This window comes from Nanorana parkeri, unplaced genomic scaffold (genome assembly GCF_000935625.1).
Source record: "Nanorana parkeri isolate BGI_ZX_2015 unplaced genomic scaffold, ASM93562v1 scaffold52, whole genome shotgun sequence".
NCBI lineage: Eukaryota > Metazoa > Chordata > Amphibia > Anura > Dicroglossidae > Nanorana > Nanorana parkeri.
In genome coordinates this window covers 238,174-265,161 of record NW_017306320.1, presented here as the reverse complement: position 1 = coordinate 265,161, position 26,988 = coordinate 238,174, and the positions used below count along the sequence as shown (strand labels likewise).

The 26,988-nt window shown below is 40.8% G+C and overlaps 1 protein-coding gene across 1 annotated transcript in view; it reads left to right on the top strand.

Moving 5' to 3' along the window:
• The window catches only part of ASTN1 (astrotactin 1), a 436,540-nt gene extending 413,030 nt beyond the window's left edge, over nt 1-23,510 (top strand). The window contains exons 18-24 of the mRNA XM_018575081.1: nt 2,170-2,441; nt 8,121-8,254; nt 12,492-12,643; nt 14,690-14,825; nt 15,370-15,470; nt 19,640-19,823; nt 22,996-23,510. Coding sequence (XP_018430583.1) covers nt 2,170-2,441; nt 8,121-8,254; nt 12,492-12,643; nt 14,690-14,825; nt 15,370-15,470; nt 19,640-19,823; nt 22,996-23,233 — 1,217 coding nt within the window. The 3' untranslated portion in view covers nt 23,234-23,510. The remainder of the gene's footprint in view (nt 1-2,169; nt 2,442-8,120; nt 8,255-12,491; nt 12,644-14,689; nt 14,826-15,369; nt 15,471-19,639; nt 19,824-22,995) is intronic.
• The last annotated feature ends 3,478 nt before the right edge of the window (nt 23,511-26,988 follow it).

The window sequence follows — 26,988 nt, the reverse complement described above, 5'->3', positions numbered from 1 at the left end:
GGCAGTCCCCGACGTCTATTTTTACTATGTAGCCGCTCATCTCGCACGGATCCTTGACTGGTGTCGTCACGCTGACCTGAAACCCTGGATTGCCCTAGAACAAAGCTCTTCTCCCATTCCCCTTCACACTCTCCCCTGGTGTCTTATTGTAATGTCATTGTTTGGTGGCTGCGTCCACTGCTTTTACGATGGGAGTTGTTTCCCTTGCTTGCTATATATGTTTTACTGTCTGAAAACTCGTTAAATAAAGAATTTATAAAGTGGGGTCTGGCTAACAGGTAAAATGTGAACCTAGGAATGGAGGCTTTATCCTGCCCACAGTTTTACAAAGCCTCCGGGCTCTAGGACCCAGACTAGAACTTATTAGGAAATGAAAAAGCAACAAGGATTGCTTCCTCCAAAGCAGACAAACACTGGAGCCCCTCACCATACATAGGTGAGGAACCTAGCAGTGGCGTAACAATCGCCATAGCGACCCAGGCAGCCGCTATGGGGCTCGGGCACAGAGGGGCCCGACCAGGGCATCCCTTTGATGCCGTGTGGGCCACCTGTGTCGCTATGGCATGTAAGGGTGCTGGCTGTCACTGACACAGCTCAGCAGCGGCTGTGAAGATCACTGACATCCTGTCAGTGATATGTGCAGCGGCCGCGGCGTGTTTACCCTCACAGCTGCTGCGGAGCTGTGTCAGCCAGCAGCTGCGGCAGAAGATGCCTGCGTTCGCAGTGAAGAAGGAGGCGGGGCTCACTTAAGAGCAACCCCACCTCCTCTTACATCACTGGCTACCGACTTAAGAGCAAGCGAGGCCCATCGATAGAAGAGGAGGCGGGGCCCGGAGACGGAAGCGGAGGCGGGCCCGGAGACGGAAGCGGAGGCGGGGCCCGGTGACCACAGAGGTGCAGCCCATTTGAGACCCTGCAGAGCCCACTATAGAGAGTCTAAGGGTCACTCTCAGGTGGGCTGTTTGGTATATCAGGTGGGCTCTGCAAGTGGCATAACTAGCAATCATGGGGCCCCGTACAAAATTTTGCTGTGGGGCCCTGTGATTTCTAGTTACACCCCCGGAACCTAGGTAATATTAATGAAAGTTATGAAGGAGGTAGATAGCACACCTGGATCAACAATGCAGTCCCGTTAACAGGGATTAATCCGTAAGATCCCAATACCTACATAAACAAACAGCAATAGGTCTCAGCACTTACTTTTTCTTTATTGTCAAACAAATTTGTTACTTTACAAGATCATGTTAGCAACAGTTTCAAGACATATACACACACTTTCATCAAGCCAACAAGATACTGTATCTTTCCTAAATAATCCAGCAGAAGGAGTTAACCCCTTACTGATTCAACTCACTATACAAAAATTATACTTAGAGGAGAACTATGAGGCGAGTGAAAATCACTCATCCTCATAGTTCGAGCCAACATGTGACAATGCTCACTTCTTGATCATCTCCCTGCAGAGAACTGTGACTTGCAGGCATCCCCCCGCTCCAATTCTCCAGCGCTGACTGGAGGATCGGACAGGGAGGAGGCGCGTACAGCTGGCTCTGCCTCTATGTAGAGTGGTGGACCTTGACAGTAATGTCGGGATCCATTCCAGCTGCGGCGGGCTCAGTATACCACAAGCTGTAGCTCGCAATATACTGAGCTTTGGGTCACGCAGGGGCGTATCTGCCGCGAGGCAAACAAGGCGTTTGCCTGGAGCGGCAGATTCGCTGAGGGCGGCGATGCTGCCTTGCCTAGGGCAAAGCTGCACATCTCCCCATCCTTTACTAAAGGTACAACATGATATATTCAATTGGTTAGATCTTGTCATCAACCGCCAATAAGAGAAATTCCCAGCACATTTTGGACCCTAGATGGAGAGCCTTTTTTGTTTCCAAAATGCATGCTGTCATGCATTGCGTGTACAAGTCCGTAACAAATAACAAGTAAAGACCATCCAATTTAAGTTAAATACCATTTAACTTTTCAGAGTTAATTTGTTGCTTATGTACTTGTCTCCTTGTGATCTCTGCTATGTGGGGAGAACCACTCACAAAGGTAAAGACAGAACAATTTGTCATAAATATATTTAATTAGGGATACGCTAATGGAGTTGCCCTTTGCATGTCACTTTGTTTATTTATATAATTTTACAAACACTTACACTGTACTATCCTGCAGGAAATACCCCATCAGATGAGTCAGAGGAACGAGAGAGAGAGCCCAAGGTGCTGACTTTCCCAGAATACATTAACAGTCTGCTGGACACAAGTACAAGGCGCCTTGTGCAAGGCCTGCGGATGGAGTGCCAGAGCCGAGGTCGTTGCTCCTCCTACTGTCAGTTGTGTCATGTAACCTCTAGTCCCGATGCTCCCCCAGAACCTGTTCTTTTAGAGGTCACAAAAGCAGCACCCATTTATGAGCTAGTCACAAATAACAACCTCACCCAACAGGTAGGTACCTGTAATGAAAGATATGGATATTATATGATTTAAAACAATGTCTTCTATATTGTACTTGCATGAAATGTGTTGGTTCCAACTATACTACATTATCCATGTTTCTATGATGACCAGGTCCACTCAGTCGTGTACTTACACATAGCCATTTCCAGCAAGAATTCCTATGCTCTTCACCTCCATCTAGTGGCAGGAATGCCAAGTGAATGACATTGGCCCAGTTGTAGAATGGTGAACCCTTTATAAACTAGCTCCTTAGTGTCAATGGGCTTTTGTTGATGCAGCACTTTTTCCCTCTCCATATAATTTAATGGGAATGCAAAAGCAGCTTGATGCAGCTTAGAAGGAGGTCAGATCTAGGTTAGAAGGAAGTCAACTGAAGGTTAAATGCACCTGTCAATGAGCCCCAAATGATCTTAGAAGCTTCTTTACTTCATGTAAAATGCAAATGGCATGCACCTAAAAGCACGCCGCATTTCTCAATAGACACAAGTCATTTGAGAGTAGATCTTTTTACTGCAGAAGAAATAAGAACAAGAACTGTTGCACAGACAGACAGATCTTTCATACACAGCCTTACTGACAAGTAGATGCAATGAAAAAAGTACCTGATGTTGGAGTGCAGCCGTCTAGCTGCATGGGACACACAAATAAGTAATGACAGTTTCACTAACTGCTCTGGCACAGGATGACAGTCTCACAATGCCTACACAGTTGTCTTCAATTGACAATTCAATGGTGGTCTTTTGGGTCAGGAGTGAAGGGGGTGTGGTACCATAGGCAAATCTGGCTGGCCACATCTCTACAGTAAATCACTACAACAATGCAACACCTAGCGACCTGTTTGCACCAGCAGTCTGCCTCACAGGAAGGTTGTCTTAAGGTGGTCATTACTTTACAACCATCGCAAGACCTTAGTCTTGCGATGGTTGTAAAGTAATTAAAAAAACGTACGATCTGCCCATCTTGGACAGGCAGATCGTACTTGATCATCGCAAGCCCGCCCCCCTAAGGGGCGGGCTTGCGATTACTGCAATGCTGAACAGGCAGTGTGGGTCTCCCGAGCACCGTTCAAACCAGCCGAAAATCTAGCATGCTCCTTAGACAAAAGACGTGCGACCATACAGTAGAAACGGTCGCACGTCTTCATTCACACTGCACGATTTCCCGCGATTCTCGTCTGAGAATCGTGCTGTGTATGGGCACCTTTACAGGCCTGAACATGCTTATCACCACTCAACCTAGCACAGTTCATGTGCTGTGACATTCTATGAGTACTGCTCATGTGGCTGGCCTAAACACTGCAAAGGCCACATGGTGTGAGAGAACAGGGCCTCTACCATAAGAAGCCTCTCCTTATAGACACATTTCCCCACTTTAATAAGAACCTAACCACCCACCTTCCTTACATTTCAGATATAATAGGAGCCCACCTATTTCAAATTGCAGTTATCAGTTTGGCATTCAGACAATGTTCAACTGAAAATGCAGCTTAGTTGTTGCTGACTTCCTAGTGTGCTGTCCATGTGATGTATGATGTCAGTAATCCATCTTGCAACCAGCCAGATACAGTAGCTGTGTGGAAAAAGTTTGGAAGACATTAAGGGCAGCATGAAACCTAACTCTGCTGTATGATTTGTAAAGGGAAAACAGTGGCAATTGCAACTCTGGCATTTAGTTGTGTTTTGTATAATGTAAAGAATGGTTTTAATATGATAAGAACACAAGCATTTCTTTAGAGTTGCCTATTTGATGACACACTGGTAGATTTAATAGAACAGATGCTTAGTAATAAAATGAATAAAACAGATCCTCTCACTAAGCGTCCAATTAATTGACACTGGAGATAAGAAAATGAACACACACACACTGTGAAGCTATTGGCAACAGCAAGTAATAAGTACAATAACTAATATAAAATGATTACTATTTGCAGTGAAAGATGTCTTTTCTGGTGAAGCCTGATTAGATCTTTGATGAATTTAATATTTTTTTTCCTAATCTGCATGGAAATCAGAGTGACAACGTAGATTGACATGTTTTTTCTGTAACTGTTGGATTCTGTATGGAAATATTTGGTTATGTGTTCACATCTGTGTGAACACATAAGAGAAGGCTGTGTTATTTTGGAGTTAGGATCACAGGTTGCTAATTAGACGATATGAAGGTATAAAGACACGATGGAAGGTTAATTGGCTCCTGTCTAAATTGGCCCTGTATGCGTGTGAAAATAGGGACCTCAGATTGTAAGCTCCTTCAGGGCAGGGACTGATGTGAATGTGTAGTTTGTAAAACGCTGCATAAATTGTCATAGCTATATAAATACTAGTAATAAATACATTAATTAACCAGTTGCCGTCCGCCCGTAGTAGAAAAACGGACGGACGGCACTGTCGCATTCGTAAAGATATAAGGAGTTCCCATTTGTCTGTACATACCATTCTAAGTGTACACCTAAACAGGGGTGGACTGACAACATATGGGGCCCCCGGGCAATAAGAGATTATGGGGCCCTCTTGGGCTTCACCCATATAAAATCCACCCAATGCATTATTACAAGGGGTGGGCAAATGTCATTCATCTAGCTGTGGTAAAACTACAAATCCCATCATGCATCTGACTGTGGGCGTCATGTATATGCAAAAGTCTTGCAATGCATCATGGGTCTTGGAGCTCCACCACAGTTACGGATCCAGAGTTTGCCCACCCCTGAAGATCCTCTACAATTTAGGAATGATCGCTGTACAAATCAACGCACAGCAAACCTCAGTCCAAAACCAACGTACAGCAAACCTCAGACCAAAACCAACGTACGGCAAACCTCACACATAAAACACATACAGTACACACATAACACATAAGGGCATACATGCCCTCACTCACACTGGGCATGCATGTCCATGCGGCGTGCACGCCTGTAAACAGCCGATCCCGGGAGGGACAGGTGCTGCATGTGGTTGCATGCAGCAGCCTGTTCTTCCCTATGGGAGGACACAGCTGTACGGTGTCATACGAACAACTGGACTTCACATCTATGCGGGTACGGGGGCTCCGCGCTTGGACGCAGAGAAGGTTCATCAGACACGGATGACACCGTACAGCCGTGTCTTCCCAAAGAGGAGAACAGGCTGCTGCGCGCAATCACACGCAGCACCTCTCCCTCCCGGGATCAACTGTTTACAGGTGTGCACGCTGAATGGACGTGTGCTCCCAGTGTGGATGAGGCCTAATACACACACACAACACTTAATACGCATACACACACAACACATAATACACACACAGCACACACACAATACACATACAGTACACACAATACACACGCAATACACACGCAATACAGTACACACAATGCAGGACACGCACACACAGCATTACTATGCAGTCTGCTTATAGTTCAAGAAGCCAGGGGAGGAAGAGAGGAGAAGGCTGAGATAGGGAGAAGAATCCCCCCCTCCCCCTCCCCACGCTGCTCCCGGCCGGAATGTATAGTGTATAGGAGAAGCTGTGAGTGCAGGAGAGCTCCTCATACCTGCTGACAGCTTGCCTCCTCCGTCCTCCGGTCGTATCGTCTCACTCCCGGCTGAATCTCTGCCCGACCTTCTAGGCCCCCCTTCCCCAGCGCCCTCAGGTCCCCTGGCAGTACCTGCAGAGGGAGAGGGACATCGTCCACCCTGGCTGAATAATATCATATGCCCCACCTAGTATCGGCGCTGACAGGATGTGTGGAGGCAGACTCCCCTAGCCCGTGCTGGGTTCGGTCCCCGCTCACACGCTCACTTGATGGGGCCCGCCTGGTACAGGGCAGCTGCCTGTACACCCCTTTCGGCAGGCCTGGTCACGGGCCCCAGGGCCAGCCTTAGGCCCCATTCACACTGAGCGATTTATCGAGCGATTTTTGCAGCGATATCGCTCATATTTCCACGCGATATCGCTCTATGTAGCTTCTCCAATCCATTTCAATGGAGCTGTTCACATCTCGTCGCTCAATATCGCTCAATATCGCAAGTCGCTCAGTGTGAATGGGGCCTTAGTTAGGCCTTTAGGCGCCCTGTGCGAGAAAGCTTTACAGCGCCCCTCAGTGACCACACCCCTCAGTGGCCACACCCTTTAGTGACCACCCCCCCTGTAACCACACCCATTTTCCCCAATATCCGCACCATTTAAAGACTCCTATTTTGTTAAGCCGCAAAGAAACATATTAAAAACTATGATAAAAATGAAACTTTTATTCAAAGGTATTAAACTTGTCGGTACAATATAAGTATTCTTATCAAATAAAACAACAGAAGGTAAAAAATACATGTCAAACTAAAAAAGAGTCTATACAAATAAAGTGTCAGGATGTCATGCTGACCCTTTTTTCAAGTCAGTATATCTAGAAAAGTATAAATAAAAAACAGAACACAAAACCCGGACTACATGTAAAATTAATGAATTACTATATGTCCGCATATACGAAAAATTTATTCAGGCACATAATAATAAGAATTTGTTTGAGAATGTGCAGCGGCCATGTTGGCCACCGGCGTGTTCTGTGAATGCGTGCCACCATCTTGGAGGCAGGGAGCATGACGTTACATAACGCCATGCATGCGTGGCGTCAGGTGACGTCACACACCGATATTGGCCCCACCATCTTGGTGTATACTCAGTGCCCAACACGTGCGGTGTTATATGACGTCATGCGCCCTGCCTCCAGAACACGCCAATGGCTGAATCCAAAATAGCATAAAAATGTGTTTTGTTTGATGAAACAAATGAAAACTTTGTTGGTTTTCGTTCATTTCATCTGAAATAAATTTTTAGTCTTCGCACATGTCTAATAATATGTGGGGGGGAGGGGGGCGAGGGGGCAGTTTTCACTTTTTTAAAATAATTGTTTACATTTTTTTATTATTTTTTTCATATTTTTTTGCGGGCCCCATGCTGGTCGCGGGCCCTCTGGCCTTGCCCGACTGCCCGATGGGTCAGTCCGCCCCTGCACCTTAATGGTTATATTATAAGAAAGTGCTTTTTGCAGTGAACCTGTGTCCAGACTATGCACTTATAAAGTATTAATATACTGAACACGCTGTAAGAGCACTTTAAAGAGATCCATTGATCACCTCTGTAGCTATAAGTGTTGTAGAAACATTAATCCTGAAATCACAAAAAATAGTGTCAGCCATGCACAATTGTCTTTTGCTAAATTATTGAATCCCTCCCCCTTTCCTCATCTCCACAACATGAGATAACAGAGGAACAAGAATCAGGACAGCTCTAATTTTCAACAAGTTCAACAGGTATTTTTATCCACTTATTGAACAAATATTTTTTTTTTTTATATTTCAACTATATACTCACCAGACCCAAAGGGAGCAAATAAGAGAAGTGCCTTGATGGTATTAACATTTATGGTAATGTGACCTAAGGAGAGGGTAGAGACTGTGGGCAAACCATTCAGAGCCATCCTTGTAGCCTGTCTACAAATACAAATTGCCTACATAACAGATGGAGGTTTTTATCTACAGCTACACATTTGTTTGTTCTCTGTGTTCATGCCTGCATGATCCAATATTATGTTATATCTGTGCCCGCATTATACCTATAGTAGTTGAGTGTTCAGCTGTCTGTCTGTCTTTCTGTTACTGCAGGGTTCTGTGCTCAGCTGTCTGTCTGTCTGTCTCTCAGTTGCTGCAGGAAGCTGTGCTCAGCTCTCTCTGGTGCTCTGGCCGCGGAGACGTGATTGAAGATTGGTGTCGATGTGATTCTTCTGCCTTTGGTGTTGACGGACTTCCAACCTGCGCCCCGTTACCACAACCTGTGTAAGGCTCTTTGTTTTTTATCCCCTTTACTTTTAGTGTTTTAAGGCCATATGTGTCACTTGACCTTGTTTAATAAGAGCAAAGAGAAATACTTTGCAATAGTTCTTAGCAACAATTGTATTTCAACGTTTTAAGTTTCTTTTTTTTTTATTCTTTTTTTTTTTTAGTTCTGGATAGAGTGGGTTTAGAAACCACTTTTCTGTTATCTGGGGCTCAGTTAGAGAAATTTACCTCCACTTCCTGTTCTGTTGACAATGGTTTCACCACTAAGAAACTGAGGGGCATTCTCCTACAGCAACACAAACAGACAAAAAATACTTTTTTGGGGGGGATTCAAATAAAAAAAGATACATACACTTTAAAGGCAACAGTGATGACTATTGCTATTGTTATGGTTTTGGTTGAGTTAATTGCACACACTGGTCATCATCTATGAACATTTTTGAAAGATAAACTGCCTGATCCTTTTTCTAAGTAGTTTGAAAATGAGAAGAAAATACTGATTGGCTGTTACGGCTAACAAAGACAGTTCTTCTGTCTGATATTAAGACATATGCCTTATTGTTCTTTGCCAAATTAAATGTGACTTGCTGTCGCCTACATATCACAGCATATTGAGCTAGTCACTGAACTGACAGATCATGGGAAAGTATACGTGTTACAGTTGTTTACACCGATCAGGCATAACATTATGACCACCACTGAGAGGTGAAGTGAATATCATTGATTATCTGGTTACAGTGCCCCTAGGAAGTGGGTGGAATATATAACGCAGCAAGTGAACATTTTGTGCCTGAAGTTGATGTGTCGAAAAAAAGAAAAAATGGGCAAGTGTAAGGATTTGAGCGACTTTGACAAGGGCCAAATTGGAAGGGCTAGACAACTGGGTCAGGGCAACTCCAAAACTGCAGCTCTTGTGGGATGTTCCCAGTCTGCAGTGGTCAGAACCTACCAAAAGTGGTCCAAGGAAGGAAAACCAATGAACCGGTGACAGGGTCATGGGTGGCCAAGGCTCACTGATGCATGTAGGGTACAAAGGCTAGCCCGTGCACCATGATTCCATTAAAGAGCTACTGTAACTCAAATTGCTAAAAAGTTACATAGTTAATGCTGGTTCTGATAGAAAGGTGTCTGAACAGTATGTTACATATGGGGATACGAAGCAACAGACCGCTCAGGGTGCCCTTGCTGACCTGTGTCCACCACCAAAAGCACCTACAATGGATGAGCATCAGAACTGGGCCACGGAGCAATGGAAGAAGGTGTCCTGGTCTGATGAATCACATTTTCTTTTACATCATGTGGATAGCGTGGTGCCTGTGTGTCGTTTACCTGAGAAAGAGAGGGCACAAGGATGCACTATGGGGAAAAGGCAAGCTGGCAGAGGCAGTGTGATGCTTTGGGCAATGTTCTACTGGGAAACCATGGGAACTATCATTCATGTGGATATTATTTTGACACCACCTACCCAAACATTGTTGCTGACTGTATTTTCAGATGGTATGAACATTAAGTTGACATCCTCTAGAGCAAGCTTTCTTAAACAAGGGGGCAGTTTCCCACTAAAATTAAATGTAAGGGGTCACTTCTAGACTGGCAATCAGTGCAGCTTTCCCCCACTGACCACCAATGTAAGGGGACACTTTTCCACTAACAATAGTGTAAGAATATACTAATTTTTTCACAGTCTTCCTCTGGCCATTATTTGTTTAATATAATTATTATTGTCTTGTAGAGCAGGGGATTGTTGTAAGATAATCCACGTGGATCAAACCCTCTAGTTATGCTATCTTTAATTCTTCTATCTAAATCCTTATAAATCTTACTGATCATGTTAATGCTTTATGACCTGTAGATATAATATTTGTTTAGCTGGGAGGTTCCCCAAGACCTCTAAATTATTTCAAGGGTTCCTTTGGGCTAAATAAAGGCTGCTCTAGACAGATATGGATGTTCAGAAAAGTGTAAGCAGCTGGGGTGTTGGCAACAAGCACGCTCACTATATATTTAGGATTGGTTCATGGCAGGACTGTAGGCACAGAAGCTGCTCTAATTTCCTACAGGCCCAAATGATGCAGCACCCATGATGATCCTGCCAGAAAATTATATTTTAGTTGCCTTGAATGTTGCATCATAGATTCACAGTAAAAAGGACAAAAGTGCTCATTTCCTGAACACAATGTACCCAATTCTGTTTTATCTTCCTAATTATATAAATATGCCTATTGCTGTTTCCTGTCCCTTCACCTGCTCCCTGATATCACTGTCATCCTCTGTTCCCTCAGGGTCACATCATATCGCAGCTCTCATCTCTCTAACAGATCATTGTTTGCAGCTGTCTCATCTTTTATATGATGCAATAAACCATGTTTTATTGATAGTTATGTTTCTACAGACCTCTGTCTCATGTTCTGTGTCACACATCTCCGAGCTTTGTGGGATATGAGCAATAATCTTTCTTTTTATTAAGTTATGGATCACAGCCTGGCAAACCTCTTTTGTAAGCTGTGTGTGTCTGCATGTTCCATCTTCGTGTTTTGTGTGCTGTAAAGCTGCCTTGTATGTACTCCTAGGGATTTGGGTTGTGCAGTATTCTATTACCAGCTCCCAGAGATCAGACGGTTATGTAATGAAAAGCCAATAATTATGGCGAATACATTTTCCAGCAGTGCAAATTATAAGGTGGAAGTATGGAGTCCATTGTTTTACAGCTTATGGAGAACTGTCAATTTAAATAACAAAACAAAAGTGCCAAGTTACTCAATATTCATACATTAGAATATAATCAGAACAAGGTTTCTCCCCCAAAGAGATTGCAACATCATTACAAAGAATTTCAAATAGTGACTAAGAAAAGTTTTTGTTTTGTTTTTTTTTTGCATTTTTAGGAAGTTAAGCTTCTCAACCTGATCTAGATATGAATTATTAATACTACGTTCTATCACTATCTATCTACCACTATACTACACTATCTTTGTGTTGTGGAATAGACCATACAGCAGAGTAGCTGATAAATTAAAGAATAGGGCAAAGATCACACATTAGTTTTCATTCTTCGAGCTGTAATGGGAAAATAAACCATGGGTACTAAATGACTGTTGTGGCAACACCTCCATATTTATCATGAATTAGTCCACTAGTGTATCAGAATTTTCGCTATTGAACTTTATTTACAGCATGTAGTCCTCTGGCATCAAGTGGTGTTTACTGCTGTTTAACATGTATTTCAGTATTCAATTAATATGTACTATTAGCTAGTGTAAATATATGAAACTGTTTAGGTTTTCTTTATATAGGTATCAATCGCCTTTGAATAAACAACAAGCTTTCCAGGTGCTAACAAGGTCATACTCTTAACCACAATAAGTCCAATAGAATCTTTTAGTAATCACAAAATAATTGATAAAACGTATAAAAAAAAAAAAAACCCTCTGAGCATACACAAGGCCTTGAAGACCAGTTAGAAAGGTACAAAATGAAATTATTCTCTATGTGGTAAGCCCCCTACATCACCACTGTGCTATATCACTGGATGCACAGAAATTCCAAATTGTGAATCCATCAGTATAAGTCCTGGTGCTAAAGGGGAGAACAACCTTCTCAACGCATTTCAATATGCCTAAGTAAACAATAGATATGGCTTAAATAGCCAATTCCATTAATTTATAATGTGTGTCTGAATACTGTCAGCTATAGTATATTGGATCATTGCATCCTAAAAAATGTACCCTTTATAATTGGTGCTGGTAGTTTACACATTTGATTTCAACAGTGGCTTGCCTCATTTAGAGACAGAGCCATTTCAATGCTGTAAACTGTCAATAAAGAAATATACTGTCAAACAAAAGCCAAAAAGCTATAATGTAACTCACCTATACAATGTCAATTTTTTTTTTAACAACACCAAATCATAATAACCTACAGCAGGATAAATGTACTATATGGGGCATTAATGGCTTCCTCTGCCGCCTTTGCCAATTTTCATTGTTCTAGTACTCAAGCGCCATGGGCCGTACAGTCTAACTGTCTCCTGGGTCACATAGTCATCCTGCTTTCCACTACTTGTGATCCAGTGATTTAGCCTCAAGCCATTGAGAATAAGTGTACATGTTTTGTTGAACATACTACATAACAGTGCTGCTTGTCAAGTTTGGTCAATGTCATCTTTTGCTAGCAGAGAATCATTGCTTCTTATTCACTCAGCCAAGATTCAAGTCTTTCTTTCCCTTCTTCTCAGGATTCACCTTTCTATGCTGCAGGAACCCAGCAGTTCCCTCCTGGTGCTGGAGTGGCAGCATTTAGAGTCTCCGATTGGAGCAAGAATAGTGGACTACATCATCAGCCAGGAGAAAAATGCTGACAAACTCGACCATTCCAAAATGGAAACAGGTAATCTCCTATAGAATGGTACATTCTCTGTTCTTTAATATTTACAGACAACTGAAAGCCTTGACCCAAAAACAAAAATGTAATATATTGTAGCTCATCAGTCTTCAGATGTGGTGGCTGCATTCATTTTCCTTGTTCAAGCTTTCTTTTCTTTATTATTCACCTGCTGATCCTGCCAGTAACACAATTCCTGTGCTAAGGTGACAACATTAAAGTGGAAGTAAAGCTAAGGGAAAAAATGGCTCCCCAGGAGCTTTTCGTCATAATGTGGGTGTATAGACTGTAAATTAGCACATTATGGCAGACTTAGCTGGCAACCAATCCCCTCTGGCGATACACTTCTCCCTCTCTGGCGCTTCCATCTTGAGCTCGGTCCTCTTCTTGGGACGCTTGATTGGCCGGGCTCTGATGACATAATTGCCGCACATGTGCAAAGTTACTTCCACTTGGCATGCTGGGTCTGTGCACATTCAGTATAAAAAATTACTGAATGGTAAGAGAAGCTTGGAAGAAGAGGCATCCATTGAAAATCAACCAATCAACATTTTTTAACCTTTACTCCACTTTACCTGTATCTACAGAAAAGCAACTAGGACCACAGAACACCTTTCCCTATCTTCTCCAAAACAAGAGGAGGTATTCTGAAGTCCACAGAGAGCTGTGTAGCATTATTATTGATAGCAGTCAGCAGAGGCAGGGAGCACAGGAAGTCATCAGCTCACAAGATTTTTGGCAGGATTAAAGTGACATTAAACTCTCAGATTTTTTAACATAAACCAATACTGTAATGTGTGCCTTACTGTAATCCATGGTTGTTTCCCTTCTCTTTATTAATTCTAATAAACTAGGCAAGTAATACTGTATCTGGAATAGCAATGTACTGTTTATGGAGTCCCATGTCTGTCCAGCCATTGATTCTTAGCATGTCTTAACCAAAGAATAGTAGAAGAAAGGAAAGTAAAGGAAGAAAGGAGAAAAAGAATTAGGGGTAAGAAGAGATATTCTCAATGGTATATTTGACAGACCAAAAGGGAGCAAATAAGAGAAGTTCGTTGTTAGAGTTTACATACACTTTAACTAGGACGTTATCTGTATACATGTCACCATTGCTTGAAAATTGCAGTCATTGTAGTCCTGCTGGGAATAAAAGCCTTTACTGTCAATGAACTAAAAGATAATGTATGCGGGAGGTTCAGCACTGTGGGGTGTTTGTTAAATTTTTTAATTGAAAATAATTTTCAATTCTCCAAAGGTTTAATTGCATGGGTCAGGTTTATTTACTCCATGCCTTATTCTTCTTCCTTATACTAGCAACTTTTGCAGGATATATGTATCTTATATCCATTCATAGAGATCATTGTGTAAATGTTCTTGTATTAGTCATTCTATGTGATGCTGCTAACGTCTGAATGATATTAAAGCCTAAGACTTCCCTTCAGTTTTGCAGATGTACAGGCTCCTCTCCTGTAATGAAATTATTTACTCTGATTCCTCTAAACACTTTGATCTTCTCACAATGTGCATTAGAGGCTGCAGCAAGTCAGATAAAGCCCATCTTAGTTCTTGGCTGAAAGACTGTGCATTATCATCTATCACTTTCCTCCCCAGCCTTACTGTCCCTGGCCCACCCCTCTCTCCCCCTTTCGCTCCAGCCATTTAAGAACCTGTGAGTCATCACGTCCAATACACTGTATAGAACGTCATAAACATTACATCGCTGGAGCGGAGGGGGGAGAGAGGCTGCGGAATCGAGGTTCGGGTGAGCATATCTTACTCATGGGTAGCCCCACTGCAAGGGTTACATTTTCTTCTGCCCTGAGTTCTTCTTTAAATGCAATAACCAGATTATGGAACAGCAAGCAAATTAACAATTAAAAGCCATGTCACAAATTACTTAATTAGTTAGGTAAATGTTACAGTAATAACTCTAAATTCATGAATACTGAAAATACACTCTAGTTTCCTTTAAGAGTTTTAAGAGAGGATTGTATAACTTTATGTAAACTAGAATACTCCATCGTTTTCCTCCTCTTTTTTGGTACTCAGAAAACGTGCTGAGTTTTGTTGAAGACATCATCTCAGGAGCCAAATCTCCATGTGTGATGCCAGCCCAAGTACCTGACAAACATTCTTCAGTGATATCCATTGTGGTCCGCTGCCTGGAGTCCGACACTTCCTACACGTAAGCTCTGTCCTCTCCCTCTGCCACCTGTCCTCTGTTTTTATAATCAAGCCAATAATGGAGTCAAACTCTGCCAGTTAAAATGCTTCAATTCAATTTTCATTTAAATTGCCCATCTTTAACATTAATAAAGGAAATCAGTGAAGTGAATTATTATAGAGCATTGTGGGGAAAAAAGGTTAATAGATTTTGCTATTAATAGTCCCTGTATTATTTAACGGGTGACATACTGTTGCCTTGGGACTGAAGGGCTTGTTAATAACCCCCGGTTTGGTAAATTAATCTTTTCATACCGCTTCCATTTGATCATCTTTCATAATATCTATTCAAGTTGAGGTCTTATTTTGGCCAAAGTATGATAAGCTCTGTACCCTGCCTCAGGCCTACTCAATTTAAACTGTACTTGGTAATATAATTTACAGCTTCCAATATAGGAAGCTTTAAAGTTCCCCCTTAACCCATCTTGTTTCATGACATAATACATTTTGCAGGATGCTCTCTGTCAGAGTCAACATAATTATTTGTTGTTGCATGACCTGACCAGGTTCACACTATGGGGAGTGGATAATACTGGACGACGGTCAGAACCAAGCCATGTCACTGTCCGAATGCCCTGTCCAGAGGTGGATGATGTAAAGTCACAAGGTAATAGTTATATTCTTATCATTAATACAGTGGCATGTTCATTATAACATCTTTTCTGACACCTCTGTCATAATATGGTGATCCTGATGAATTTTAGACTTGTGAGCCGTCAGAAAATTTGTTTCGTTTCGGAATATCCGTTATTTTGTATTTCGTAATTCGTGTCCAAAACTCAATTCGGATTCGTATGAAATACGAATTTTCGTTAGTTTCGTCACATTTTCGTAACTTTACGAACATTTGTTATGATGAAGTTAAAAAGCAAAAATACCTTTGTTAATATTGGAGTCGATGGTAGTTTTTTTTTTTTAATCTGAAATACGAAATTCCGTTAACGGATTTCGGATCCAAATTTCGTATTTCGTATTAAAAAAAAAACTACCATCAACTCCAATATATTAACAAAGGTATTTTTGCTTTTGAACTTCATCATAACGAATGTTCGTAACGGAACGAAAATACGTTAACGGAATTTCGTATTTTCTGCCTGTATTGTAATGCAATCCTCAGCAGCAGAACAAAAAACCTCTGATTGGTCAACCAAACGAAATACGAAATTCCCTTAACTTATTTCAGATCCGAATTTCGGATAAAAAAAAAAACTACCATCAAGGCACCAACTCCAATATTAACAAAGGTATTTTGCTTTTTAACTTCATCATAACGAATGTTCGTAACGGAACGAAAATACGTTAACAGAATTTCGTATTTCCTGCCTGTATTGTAATGCAACCCTCAGCAGCAGCGGATCCGAATTTCGTATTTCGGATAAAAAAAAATCTTGTCATGTTGTTCAACCTCATTTACAGGGGTAATATTAGTTCCCGTTTCAACGAAATTCAGATCCGGAATTCGTTAACGAAATTTCGTATTTCGGATATAATTCGGAAACTGCAATTCGGATTTCGGATGCTTCCGAATTTACGAATTTCAGGAAATTCGTACGAATTTCGATTCGTAACTAAACGAATCGCACATGTCTAATGAATTTACACATACACAAAAACATAATTTGCATATAAACAATGCTTCCAGCTTCTAAGGCTTCTGTATGACTTTTCAGACTCTCATGTGTTCCTGTTTTCTGTGTGCACTTATTTTTTCCCTGATCTATGTATTATTAATGCAGAGAACACTGTATTATACACATTTCTCCTCCCAGAGATAGAAGGTCAACACTATACCTGGGGACATGGCTGTAATGCTTTCTTGTACACTTATGCAGAGGATTGCATTAAAGTCTGTACTCTTCTTCTTGTTTATGATTCCACAATTGTCCTCACAGTGGGTCCAGGTTCATGGTATGGCATACTGAGTAGAAGTTGAGATTTTGTACTAAGGATGAAGCTAAGCCACCCATCAACTTCTACATATTTCATTACAAAGTGCTCTGGCTTGTAAATAAATTAATAGGTAGTAGATGTTCAGAGAGAAAACATCTAAAATGCATCTAAAAAAATACACAAATGTCAGAATTGAAAGAGAAGATTGATGCGCAAATGTAACTTCAGCATCTGGGACTGATGTGAGTGCATTCTTCTGCATAGATCATGTATGGAAAGGTTTAAAGGGGTTTTCCAGCCTCTGTGTTTAATAACAATTTGGAATCTTGGGACACTGATCATTTGTTACAAAAGAAATGTCAAACCCCTCTACCCAAAACTGACGGTGATTTTTATGTTTCCGTCTAAAGGACTAAAATTAGATTAACATCCGCGTTCTCAGTTCTCAGTGTCCAAATTATAAAAAAATTATTAAAATCAGTTAAGCACCCCCCCCCCCCTCTAAAATTTCAAAAAAAAAAATAAAAACTATACCCCATTCACATTTGTAAAAAATACATTAAAACATCTGATTATCATCTTAAGTTAAAGAGGACCTGAACTGTGAAAACTGTGGAAGCTGTTCACAAAAAAAGGGCAAAGCACTAATAACCAGTATTGCATTTGGGCTCCCTGCAGCTGGTCTTTTCCCCATTACTGACTTACTATGCCTTGTTCTTCACTGTCTATGTGTGAAGGCAGTCATCTTGGTATTGGCAGGGCTTTGCATTCTCATGTTAGAGCTTCCCCCCTCATTACTGATGATTTGATGACTGGTGGAGGAATACTCAAGAAGCAGCCGGAAAGATGGAGAAGGCATAGATTCACAGAATGTTTAAAGAAGCAGGGAGATCCTTATACTGCAGGTCCACAAGTACAGCTTGCTCTCCAGCAAGGAAGAACAGAGAGCAGCGCAGGAGTGATATCACGTAATCTCACTTGAAATCTGGTGAGCCTAGTACACTACAGTTATACAGCTACGAGGCTAAATGCACAGGCGTACCTAGATGCTGAAAATGTGCTGCCATTCTTTTAAACTAATTCAAAACAATAGATAAATCTTTCAGGTAACTGCTTAAGCACAAATAACACGTGTATGTACTCCCTATAACATAGCAAACCTTCACTTTTTGAGTTCAGGTTTCTTCCAAAAAAGTTTTTGAATTAAGTTTCCTCCACTACACAATTTGCTATAAACTCAGACTGGGAAATTTATCTCCTCCCACCTGCACATTTTTTTTAAGGCACAGCAACACAGATTATTTGTGGGCCCCTTCTTCTTGATACACCAGCCAGTGCTCATAGATGGTCTACTTCAGGGGCGCCCACTATTTTTCGTCTGGAGATCTACTTTTCAAATGACGAGCTCATTGAGATCTATTTGGTTTAAAATATGTTTGTTATTCAATCTTAGTCGTCTTACTATTCATTGAGGGGGGAAGGGGGATTTATATAAATAAAAAATATAGGGGTCTATTCACGAAGCTGCCGAAGGATCTGGCCGTAGCTTCAGCCGATCCTACGGCCGGGAGCGGGGGCTCCCAGAGCGCCCTGGGGATTTTTTTTTTAGTTTTTTATTTTTACAGCAGCAGAGCCGCCGGACAATAGGATGCCGTGTTTTTTGAGGCATGCCTATTCACACAGCTACTAATCTTTATTTTATTCATCCACATGTATGTACCTGTTTAAGGCGCAGGGACCCTATTTTTTACAAAGTAAAGGTTCTGTTCTGAAATTACATTGGTATGGGGTTATATTGCCAATGTAGCTATTGGTGTAAGCCTCCTTTTAGAATAGAATAATCTCATTGACAACTTATTTGAACAAAAAAAATATCTGGTTGATAGAAATAGACCTTGTCTGTGAGCTGAGCTTTTGTTAGCCATTGCTAACTTTGCTGTAGCATGCCCCTATGTCATGTAGAGATGGGCAATTCCATTACCTAAATAGTTTAGCAAGGAAGTCAAGATGATATTTTCCACCTGAGTCGATTTTGATTTTAAAAATGATAGGTTTGCCATGACAGTTGAAAAGGCCTTCTTCTATCACAGAAATAAATTATTGAGCAGTCACTGTAAAAAGTAGCAGAGGTAGCAGAGGTAAAGCTTTAGACAGGGAAATGTTTATCATTTCCCTGTCTAAAAGTTTTCCTGTACTATCATGGAAGAGTTGTATAATCTGTGCCGCACTAGGTTCCATAGCTGCAGGAAGCGTAATCCATAGGACTCCTGGGTCTCAATGGTAAGCTTCCAGCTACTGATTGTGTAATGAGCCCCCAATGGCTGATTCATATTCAGCAACTTATCATGCAAGGGGCCTTTGAAAAAAGACAAGCTTGATTACTTATCCCAGATATGTTTCTGCCTCATGAAATCCCCGAATGCCTGAAATTGTTCTAGTAACTGCAAGCGGATTGCTTGGCAATTCTAATTAATTAAATGTTATAAATTGCTTGAATGTTCTTCCTCCAGTTGCATGACCTTAACTGCTATATTTTGTATATTCAGTGGTATTTGTTACAGCGATTCCTGCAGTTTAGCTGCTTTGGCAACCAATTAAATATAATTAAGACTGAAGTTAATAAACTGTTAAAGATGATAGAGAATGTTTAGAATGGGTTATTGTTTTGTTTCAGTGCCTCTCCTCTATATCTTCTTTTGAACTTTTAATTTCTGCTGTTAAAAAAAATAATGAGTTTGGGAAAGGCAGCAAGTATTAAGAGATGACTTAAGTCACTGTAGACTCTTTTGTGGTCATAATGAAGATGGAGATGAGTTGAGAAGCATGGGTCATTAAGAATGCAATGTGTAATATACTTTCTTAGCTGATAACTTTACTTTCCCACAGAGGTTGCTGATAAAATCTACAACCTTTTCAACGGCTATACCAGCGGTAAAGAACAACAGACGGCATACAACACACTGCTGGAACTTGGCTCCCCCAGCCTGCACAGAGTACGTTTTCACTACAACCAGCACTTTCAGAGCTTTGGGGAGTTCACTTGGCGGTGTGAGGATGAGCTTGGTCCAAGGTACCCCTTGTTATTATTGCATGCTGTTTATGCATATTTAAGTAGAATTGTGTTGTTTAACGTCTTTGTAGTTTCGGTGCCTATAAACATGAAAGGGTGGCTGAAAGATCCAAACACTAAAGAGTAATTCTTTAGAATGATTTGTGTTCAAACCTAAAGGGCAGTACAAGCACAAGTCTGCCTATATACATTAGAGATCATTCTTTAGATCCAGCTGTGTACAGTCAGATGAGGGAATGTTCTTCTGTCACTTAACCTAATGCCTGCTCAGGAGAAGAATGGATTTGCTAAGATGGATTTTACTGGCCAATGACTTCTGATTTTCCCTGTTACTGGCTGGTTTCTGCCGCACTCCTGCAGACCCCTCCATAACCACAAACATACAAATATATAAGATGTCAACATGTGTGTTTGTACAATGATTAATTATTTCATTTAAATGGTGGCCAGATTGTGCATGGACTGATTGCTATCATCTGTAGACACCTCCATTGTATATGTTTACAAATATCTGTGTCTCTGACATTTTTGGGGGTTTACTCTTTCCTTGAGATCAGTAGGCCAGGTGGTGTTTGCAGACAATAGGCTCAATTATCAAAGCTTATACCCGCCAGGGGCCACCGAAGGAAAGGTTTAATTAGTCACCTGAGTGTAATTTTTACAGTGAGGGGCCTCCAGACTGGAGGAGCTGTAACTGGGGCCACAGATGGAGTCTGTAGGTAACCAGAATGAGGAAGGGGCCACCAGGTCAGCTAATGCCTTGAGTCACAGCAAGGAAGGGGGTTCATGAGGACCTGACCAACAACCTCCACTAAAATACCCCACATTAAATCTTCCCAGGGGCCAGAGTAGGCCAAGGAAGGCATGAGGTGAATGAGAGCCACAGGGGTGTGCTCAGGGAATGTGTAGAGGCATGAAGGTGACTATGCTCAGGGGCCACATGAGGAGCGGTGGAAGTACAAGGTAAATGAGACTAGGGGTGCAGGAGAGCTGTGCTCAGAGGCCATAATACATACAAGCTGAATTCTGGGAGATCCATCTTGCCACATTCCGTTCTTCTCCTCTCTACTACAATGCATCCAGCAGGTGGCCCTACCCCCTCCCTTGTGGTTACTTCTGCCGGTGCTCCAACAAGGTCATTCCAGCAGAGTTTTCTTTGCACTGGTTTCACCCACAGGCAGCCCCTGCTGGGCCCAGGCCCCACTGTCGAAGAGGCTGCACATGGCTGGGCCCCTAACACCAGCCCTGACCTTTCGTGTAGCTGAGCCTTCAGCAGCACATACAATTTAGCACAATGTAGAGAAAGGAGATTTGTATGGGCCATGCAGCTACATAGACACAGAGGGGGTGATTTACTAACCTAAACACAAGCACGCACTAGGTGCGTATGATTTTTACACAGCAAAACGTATTTATCAACCAAATGGTCTCTAAAATCATATTTCCACTAATGCCATATATGGAAAAATCATGCACATGATGCATATATAATGCTGCTTCCCAGTTTAGACAAAAATGGTTAGCTCATGCATTTACATTCCTGCATTCATCAACGCAAGCAACACAATGTAGAGCTAATTTACACAACATCACCTTGCTATTCATGCAGGGCTTTGCACAACTTACCTGCTGGGTGTGTACACACTACAAAGGTGTCTAGATTCCACCAATAGATCATGCTGGGAGGGAACACACTACAGAGGTGTATACTTGTTTGTGGCGTGTTTATAAGGTTAGTAAATCAACCCCAGAGTTTCACTTTTCAAAATATTGTTTGCTTTCCTAATGAACTTAAGCAGGCCACAGACTTTATAGGGTAATTAGATATGCAGGCACAATCTAACTTCTCTCAAGCCAAACTGTATTCAGAAATCTGCAGAGAACTCTGTAAAGTTTGGAAACTTGGCTCTGTAAGCATACAAGTTTATGTGACAAGAGAGGGAAGAGAAGAGTGCAGAAAAATTGGAGGGAGTACACTTCTAGTGTTGTCCACTTACTCATTTTCCATGACAGCAGTTGGCTGACAGTTTCTGTATCTACCCATAGACATGAGATCCTGGATCTGGTGACCGTCATCTCAACAAAACTGAACAGCAGAAGAGCACAAGGAATAAGCTAATGTTGATTTTTCAATGTCAAAGAGCTTGAGAGTTTTTTTCCAAATCAGGGTTTCCAGGGTTTGAGTAGAAATTTATAATAGATATGATAAGCTGTAGTAGGTTTAGACAGCTGAAAATTGGCCAGAGTAAAGCACAAACAAGTCAATGATTATTTTTAGTTTACCATGATTATTTTTACCATACTAATTTATATGAAATATACAATAACTCACATAGCCTTAGCAGTCTTTATTATGCAAACCTCAGCTTCATTTGGGAAGTTCAGCTGGTCCCCCTCCTGTGCATCTCTATTAGCTAATCACTGAGATAGGCAGCCTTACTGACCAGTAGTGAATGGGGTGGCACTGAGCTTAGCAGACCTTTTCCACAGTCAAGATTTCTAAAATACATCTCAGAATTCTCACATTTTCTCAGTTTTGTTTTTATTTGTGGCCTTCTTTCTGAGGTCAGGGCATTTCAAAAGTATCTCTGATATTATAATGGAACAGAATAGCTTCGTACATGACATGTACTGCACAGTGTGTGAATGTTATGTGCACTGTTTACATCAAAATACTCAAAAGTGTTGTTGGAGACCAGCTATGATCAAAATATTTTAGTTGCTATTGCTGAGCTTTGCTTCTAAAAATACTAGTCTCCTGGTTGTGGTTCCAATCCAGTTGGTTTAATACATTCTAAGTCACGAAAATCAAGAAAAAGTATACAGATCAGAATTTCTGACTTGCAACATACTTGTTTAGTTAATCAGAAAACACTGAACCAGAAGCAACTAGCATTTTGAGAAGGAGGCCAGCAAAGGCAGCTTGTGTTTAGCTTTTGCTAGTTTGTACCTTTCTTTTACTAAGAAGATGGAGGAGTGAGGAATTCATATTATTACCTGGTGTCAGTTATGAAAACTTTTCTCAGGAGCACATTGAACATTTTCATTGCTTTCTTTTGGTGAATAAAATGTTTTCATATCTCGTCATTTCAAATAGAATAGATAAAACCAATGTAAGAATACACATAAGGAAGTGATCATCTTTTTCATCCTGGTTTTTCCATCTTTTTAGGAAAGCTGGCTTAGTATTATCTCAGCTGGATGCCTTGAGCCCTCGGTGCAGCTATCTTTTGGGAGAACCACGTATAAGCCTGAGACGTTCTTCATTGCGCTACCTTGCCTGCCGCTACAATGAGCCTAAACCTCATGCATTAAACTGGACAGAACTGAATAGAGACCTGCGAAAGAACTGTGAGGAACAAATGCTCATTGTGTTGAGCAATGACTATGGAGATAGCAAAGACTACTGAAGGTCACTGGTACTCCAACCAGTAGACTCAGGAACAGACTGTGCTTGAAAACAAAAGTTTGAATTAGACACTGTATAAAATGAGACCGCCGAAGCTCTCACTGATGAACTCAAAGCAGAAGATAATCGACTGCCACCAGTTTGCTTGTGGAATCAAGGTTTTTGGCAAGAAATCTGGTGGAATTCTACATCATGGTGCACTACACAAAAGCAAGCATTATAACTGAGCACCAGTATCCTTATGTATTGTCCTTCTTATTTAATAGGCTACAGTATTTTCCCCAATATTAGGGACATGACTTAGTAAATGGTGGCAATAGCTGTGTAACTTAAACTTTAAGTCATGGAAATGTTTACTTTATTATTTTATGAGGTCATTGCAATGTAAAAATGGTTATGGATGTCAGGAAGTTACACAACTTGTCATTCCATGATACAGTCATAGAAAGAATCTGTATTTTAGATTGACGTACTGTATAAGGTAGGACATAGAAGAACATGTCATATTATGAATGCACATAACCTCACTTTTGGCTAATAGAGCTGTCTAAATATCTGCACTAGAAATGTATTCAATTAGTTCAGTAATTACCACATTTTGCCTCACTTGCCTTCAGTCTAAAAAAGCTTGAGGTACATTCACACAGTGCCTAATTCTCGTTGGGGAGGGGCTACTTATCAGTGTCTTCCTGCTGCAAAACTCATAAAATATACTAGCAGTTCTGCTCTTGGAAGAAAATCGCGATACATAGGTATCTCAATGCTAAAATACAATAACTGACATGTTATAGCCAAGCTGTTGTTTACCAGAGAGCCTTTAAATGTTCTTTAAAACAGAATTCTAACCACATTGTCTGGGAGGTGTGATTGTGCCACCATAAAAAAAATCATATGCAGTGGTCAACTTATGCCTAATAGTTGTTAATATCTGGGACAAATGAGTAGAGGTATGTAATACTAGTATGTTGCTTAGATGGATAACTGAGCAGCTTAGAGTGTTGGACCATACTCCCAGTAATAAGAAGATGAGTATGAAGGAAAACAATGTGGAAAGGACACTATTTTTCAGACCAGAATGCATGTGGATTACTTTAATTACATAGGCAATTGAAAAAAAAAATAACTCCAATTTTCAGTAGAAATATCTCAGCCTAGAAGTGGCAATTAAAACAGCATGGTGCTCTAGTCAGTGCTCAAAACATGGCCCCAGTTTGCTTGTGAATATCACACTGCAACAATCTAAATCATTAATTTACTTATTAATATACAGGTGAAACTCGAATAATTAGAATATCGTGCAAAGTTCATTTATTTCACTAATGCAACTTAAAAGGTGAAACTAATATATGAGATAGACTTATTACATGCAAAGCAAGATAGTTCAAGCCGTGATTTGTCATAATTGTGATGATTATGGCTTACAGCTCATGAAAACCCCAAGAACCCCAAATCCACAACCTCAAAAAAGTAGATTATTACATGCAATCAATAAAACAAGGATTGTACATAGAACAATATCGGACCTCTGAAAAGCACTTACTGCAATTACTTTTGCACGATATTCTAATTATTCGAGTTTCACCTGTATATGTTTTCTGACCTTAATGACAATATAACAGCATCTCCTCACCAAAGAGTAACCCAGCATTCTCACTCTAACCTTTAATTCCTACTTGTGCCACTGACATTTATTGAGGAGAGCCAAGGCAATTTAGGACTATAGACCCTAATAATTTCTCCTTTAAAATCTCTTGAAACATGGCCTTAAAATTAATATTCCCAGACTGTACTTGGTGCGCATCAATCCAAATGAGTTATCTTCATACAGTGTCATAAATCCAGGAAATTGCCTAGGTAATGCCTCAAAGAAATCACCAGTTCCTAGCAAACTGATCACATGTATACTAGATTTGTGCTAGAATACTTCTTAGGTGTACTGGCAAAGCTATAGTCTTGTTGCATATGACAAAAGGTGGAAGAAAGGTAAAGCAATGGGGACTTTTTAGTAAGGCAATGCGAAGACCAGTGATGCTGTGCCAAAACAACAAGCAATCGCATTTCATCTTGCTACGGTCAAATCAATGAAATATGAGTTCTGATTCACTGCCATAAGGTACTTCATTTTTGCCAGTGCTGTGTAGCTTATTGAATCATTTAAAAATAGTTTCATACAATCCTGAAGCCTGAAGATGGAAGTCAAGTTTAAGAAGAATGAATAAGCTTGATGAATTTCAAAGGTATTTGTTTTGTGACAGGTCGTGTTTTGGAGGCACTTGTAAGTTTCTATAACACGCTCGAGAAACTATTTATTAAAAACAAGCTGCTGTGTTCTTTGAAATCTTAAGTATATGTATAGCTGAAACTCTTTTTGTTTGTATTTGGATACATTGAGGAAATGTTAGTGCCCTTGTTAGGCTTTTATTGCTGTCTGTGTCCTTTCTGGGGAGATTGACCTCCTCTATTTGTCCTGCTTACTGCTGTCTCTACAAGTGATAGTGAGGGAAAATATAACCTTTTAGGATTGTCAGCAAACAGTGACACATGTATGAGAGGGACAGCAAGTGAAGGAAATGGAGCACAGACAGTGAAACCATTACCATACACCCTGAACCATTGCTTCTGAAAACCAGAGCAGTGTCTTAAAAGCTAAGTTTAACTTTTAGACCATATTTCATGTTACACCCATTTTCAGGGTGTAACATAGAATATGGTCACATTGCACCCCCATCCACCCCCTCACCCCAATCCCCCATCATCTCACTTGTAGTCTATTCATTCTGCAGTGTACAGAGAATTTGCATGATACTGCAGCCTCAATCCACTGATCGCAGTTGTAATAGTTTACTGGCTCCAATGCAAAAAATTATAAATGCACATGTTTTCCTTTACAAAGATGTATGCATTTACGGTATTCTTTTTTTTTTTTTAAAGGTGGATTTTACCTCTAGTCCACTTTCTAAGAAACGAGACCATGAGATGAGCTAATACTGCCACAAGAAAATGTAAACTGAAAATGTTTTTTAATGGGCCACCAAATGAACCACTAAATAGATCCAAAACCCAAAAATATGCAGCGCTATCCACCAACAATGAAGAATAACATTACACAATGCTAAATAAGACACACCGCACTTAAACACTAGCATGGACAAAGGATCACGCAGAAGTATGGTTAGGGCCAAGCTAGGGTTACATAGCTAGAGTTAGTTCTCTAACCCCAGGGTTAAGTTGAGGCTAGGGTTGTGGGTAGTGTTATTATTATTGTGGGTATGTTTTTATGTCAGCTGGAAGACACCTTATAAATGTATTGGAAGAACATTTTAAACAAAGACTACAGGTTTTTTTTTTAAGTAGAAAGCACATGGCTTTCAATTTACAATTATGTGTTCTCTCTACCCTAGCCAGTTAGATTTAAATCATGACAGTTATGGTAAGTCACAAGGATGACAAGCAAGGAACTTACTTGCTGCAGTTAAACTTCTGCCTAAAGTTGTAGCTAATCGTAAAAGTGTGGGCATGGTTAGGTATGTAGTGTGTAAATTCACTTGCTTTCATATCCTCATTTTACAATACTTTCTTTTGCGGCCATGAGAATTTAATGCAAGACTACAAGCTTTTGGTTCTAGCAGCTGTAGCTTCAAATAAAAATACTTAGAAATCCAGAGGTTGGGTTAGGCTAATATCAGGGATTTGGACTTAGGCCGGAGTTCATTTTTATGAAGCTTCTGGTTGTTTTCTTTTTAAGGTTTGGAGAGT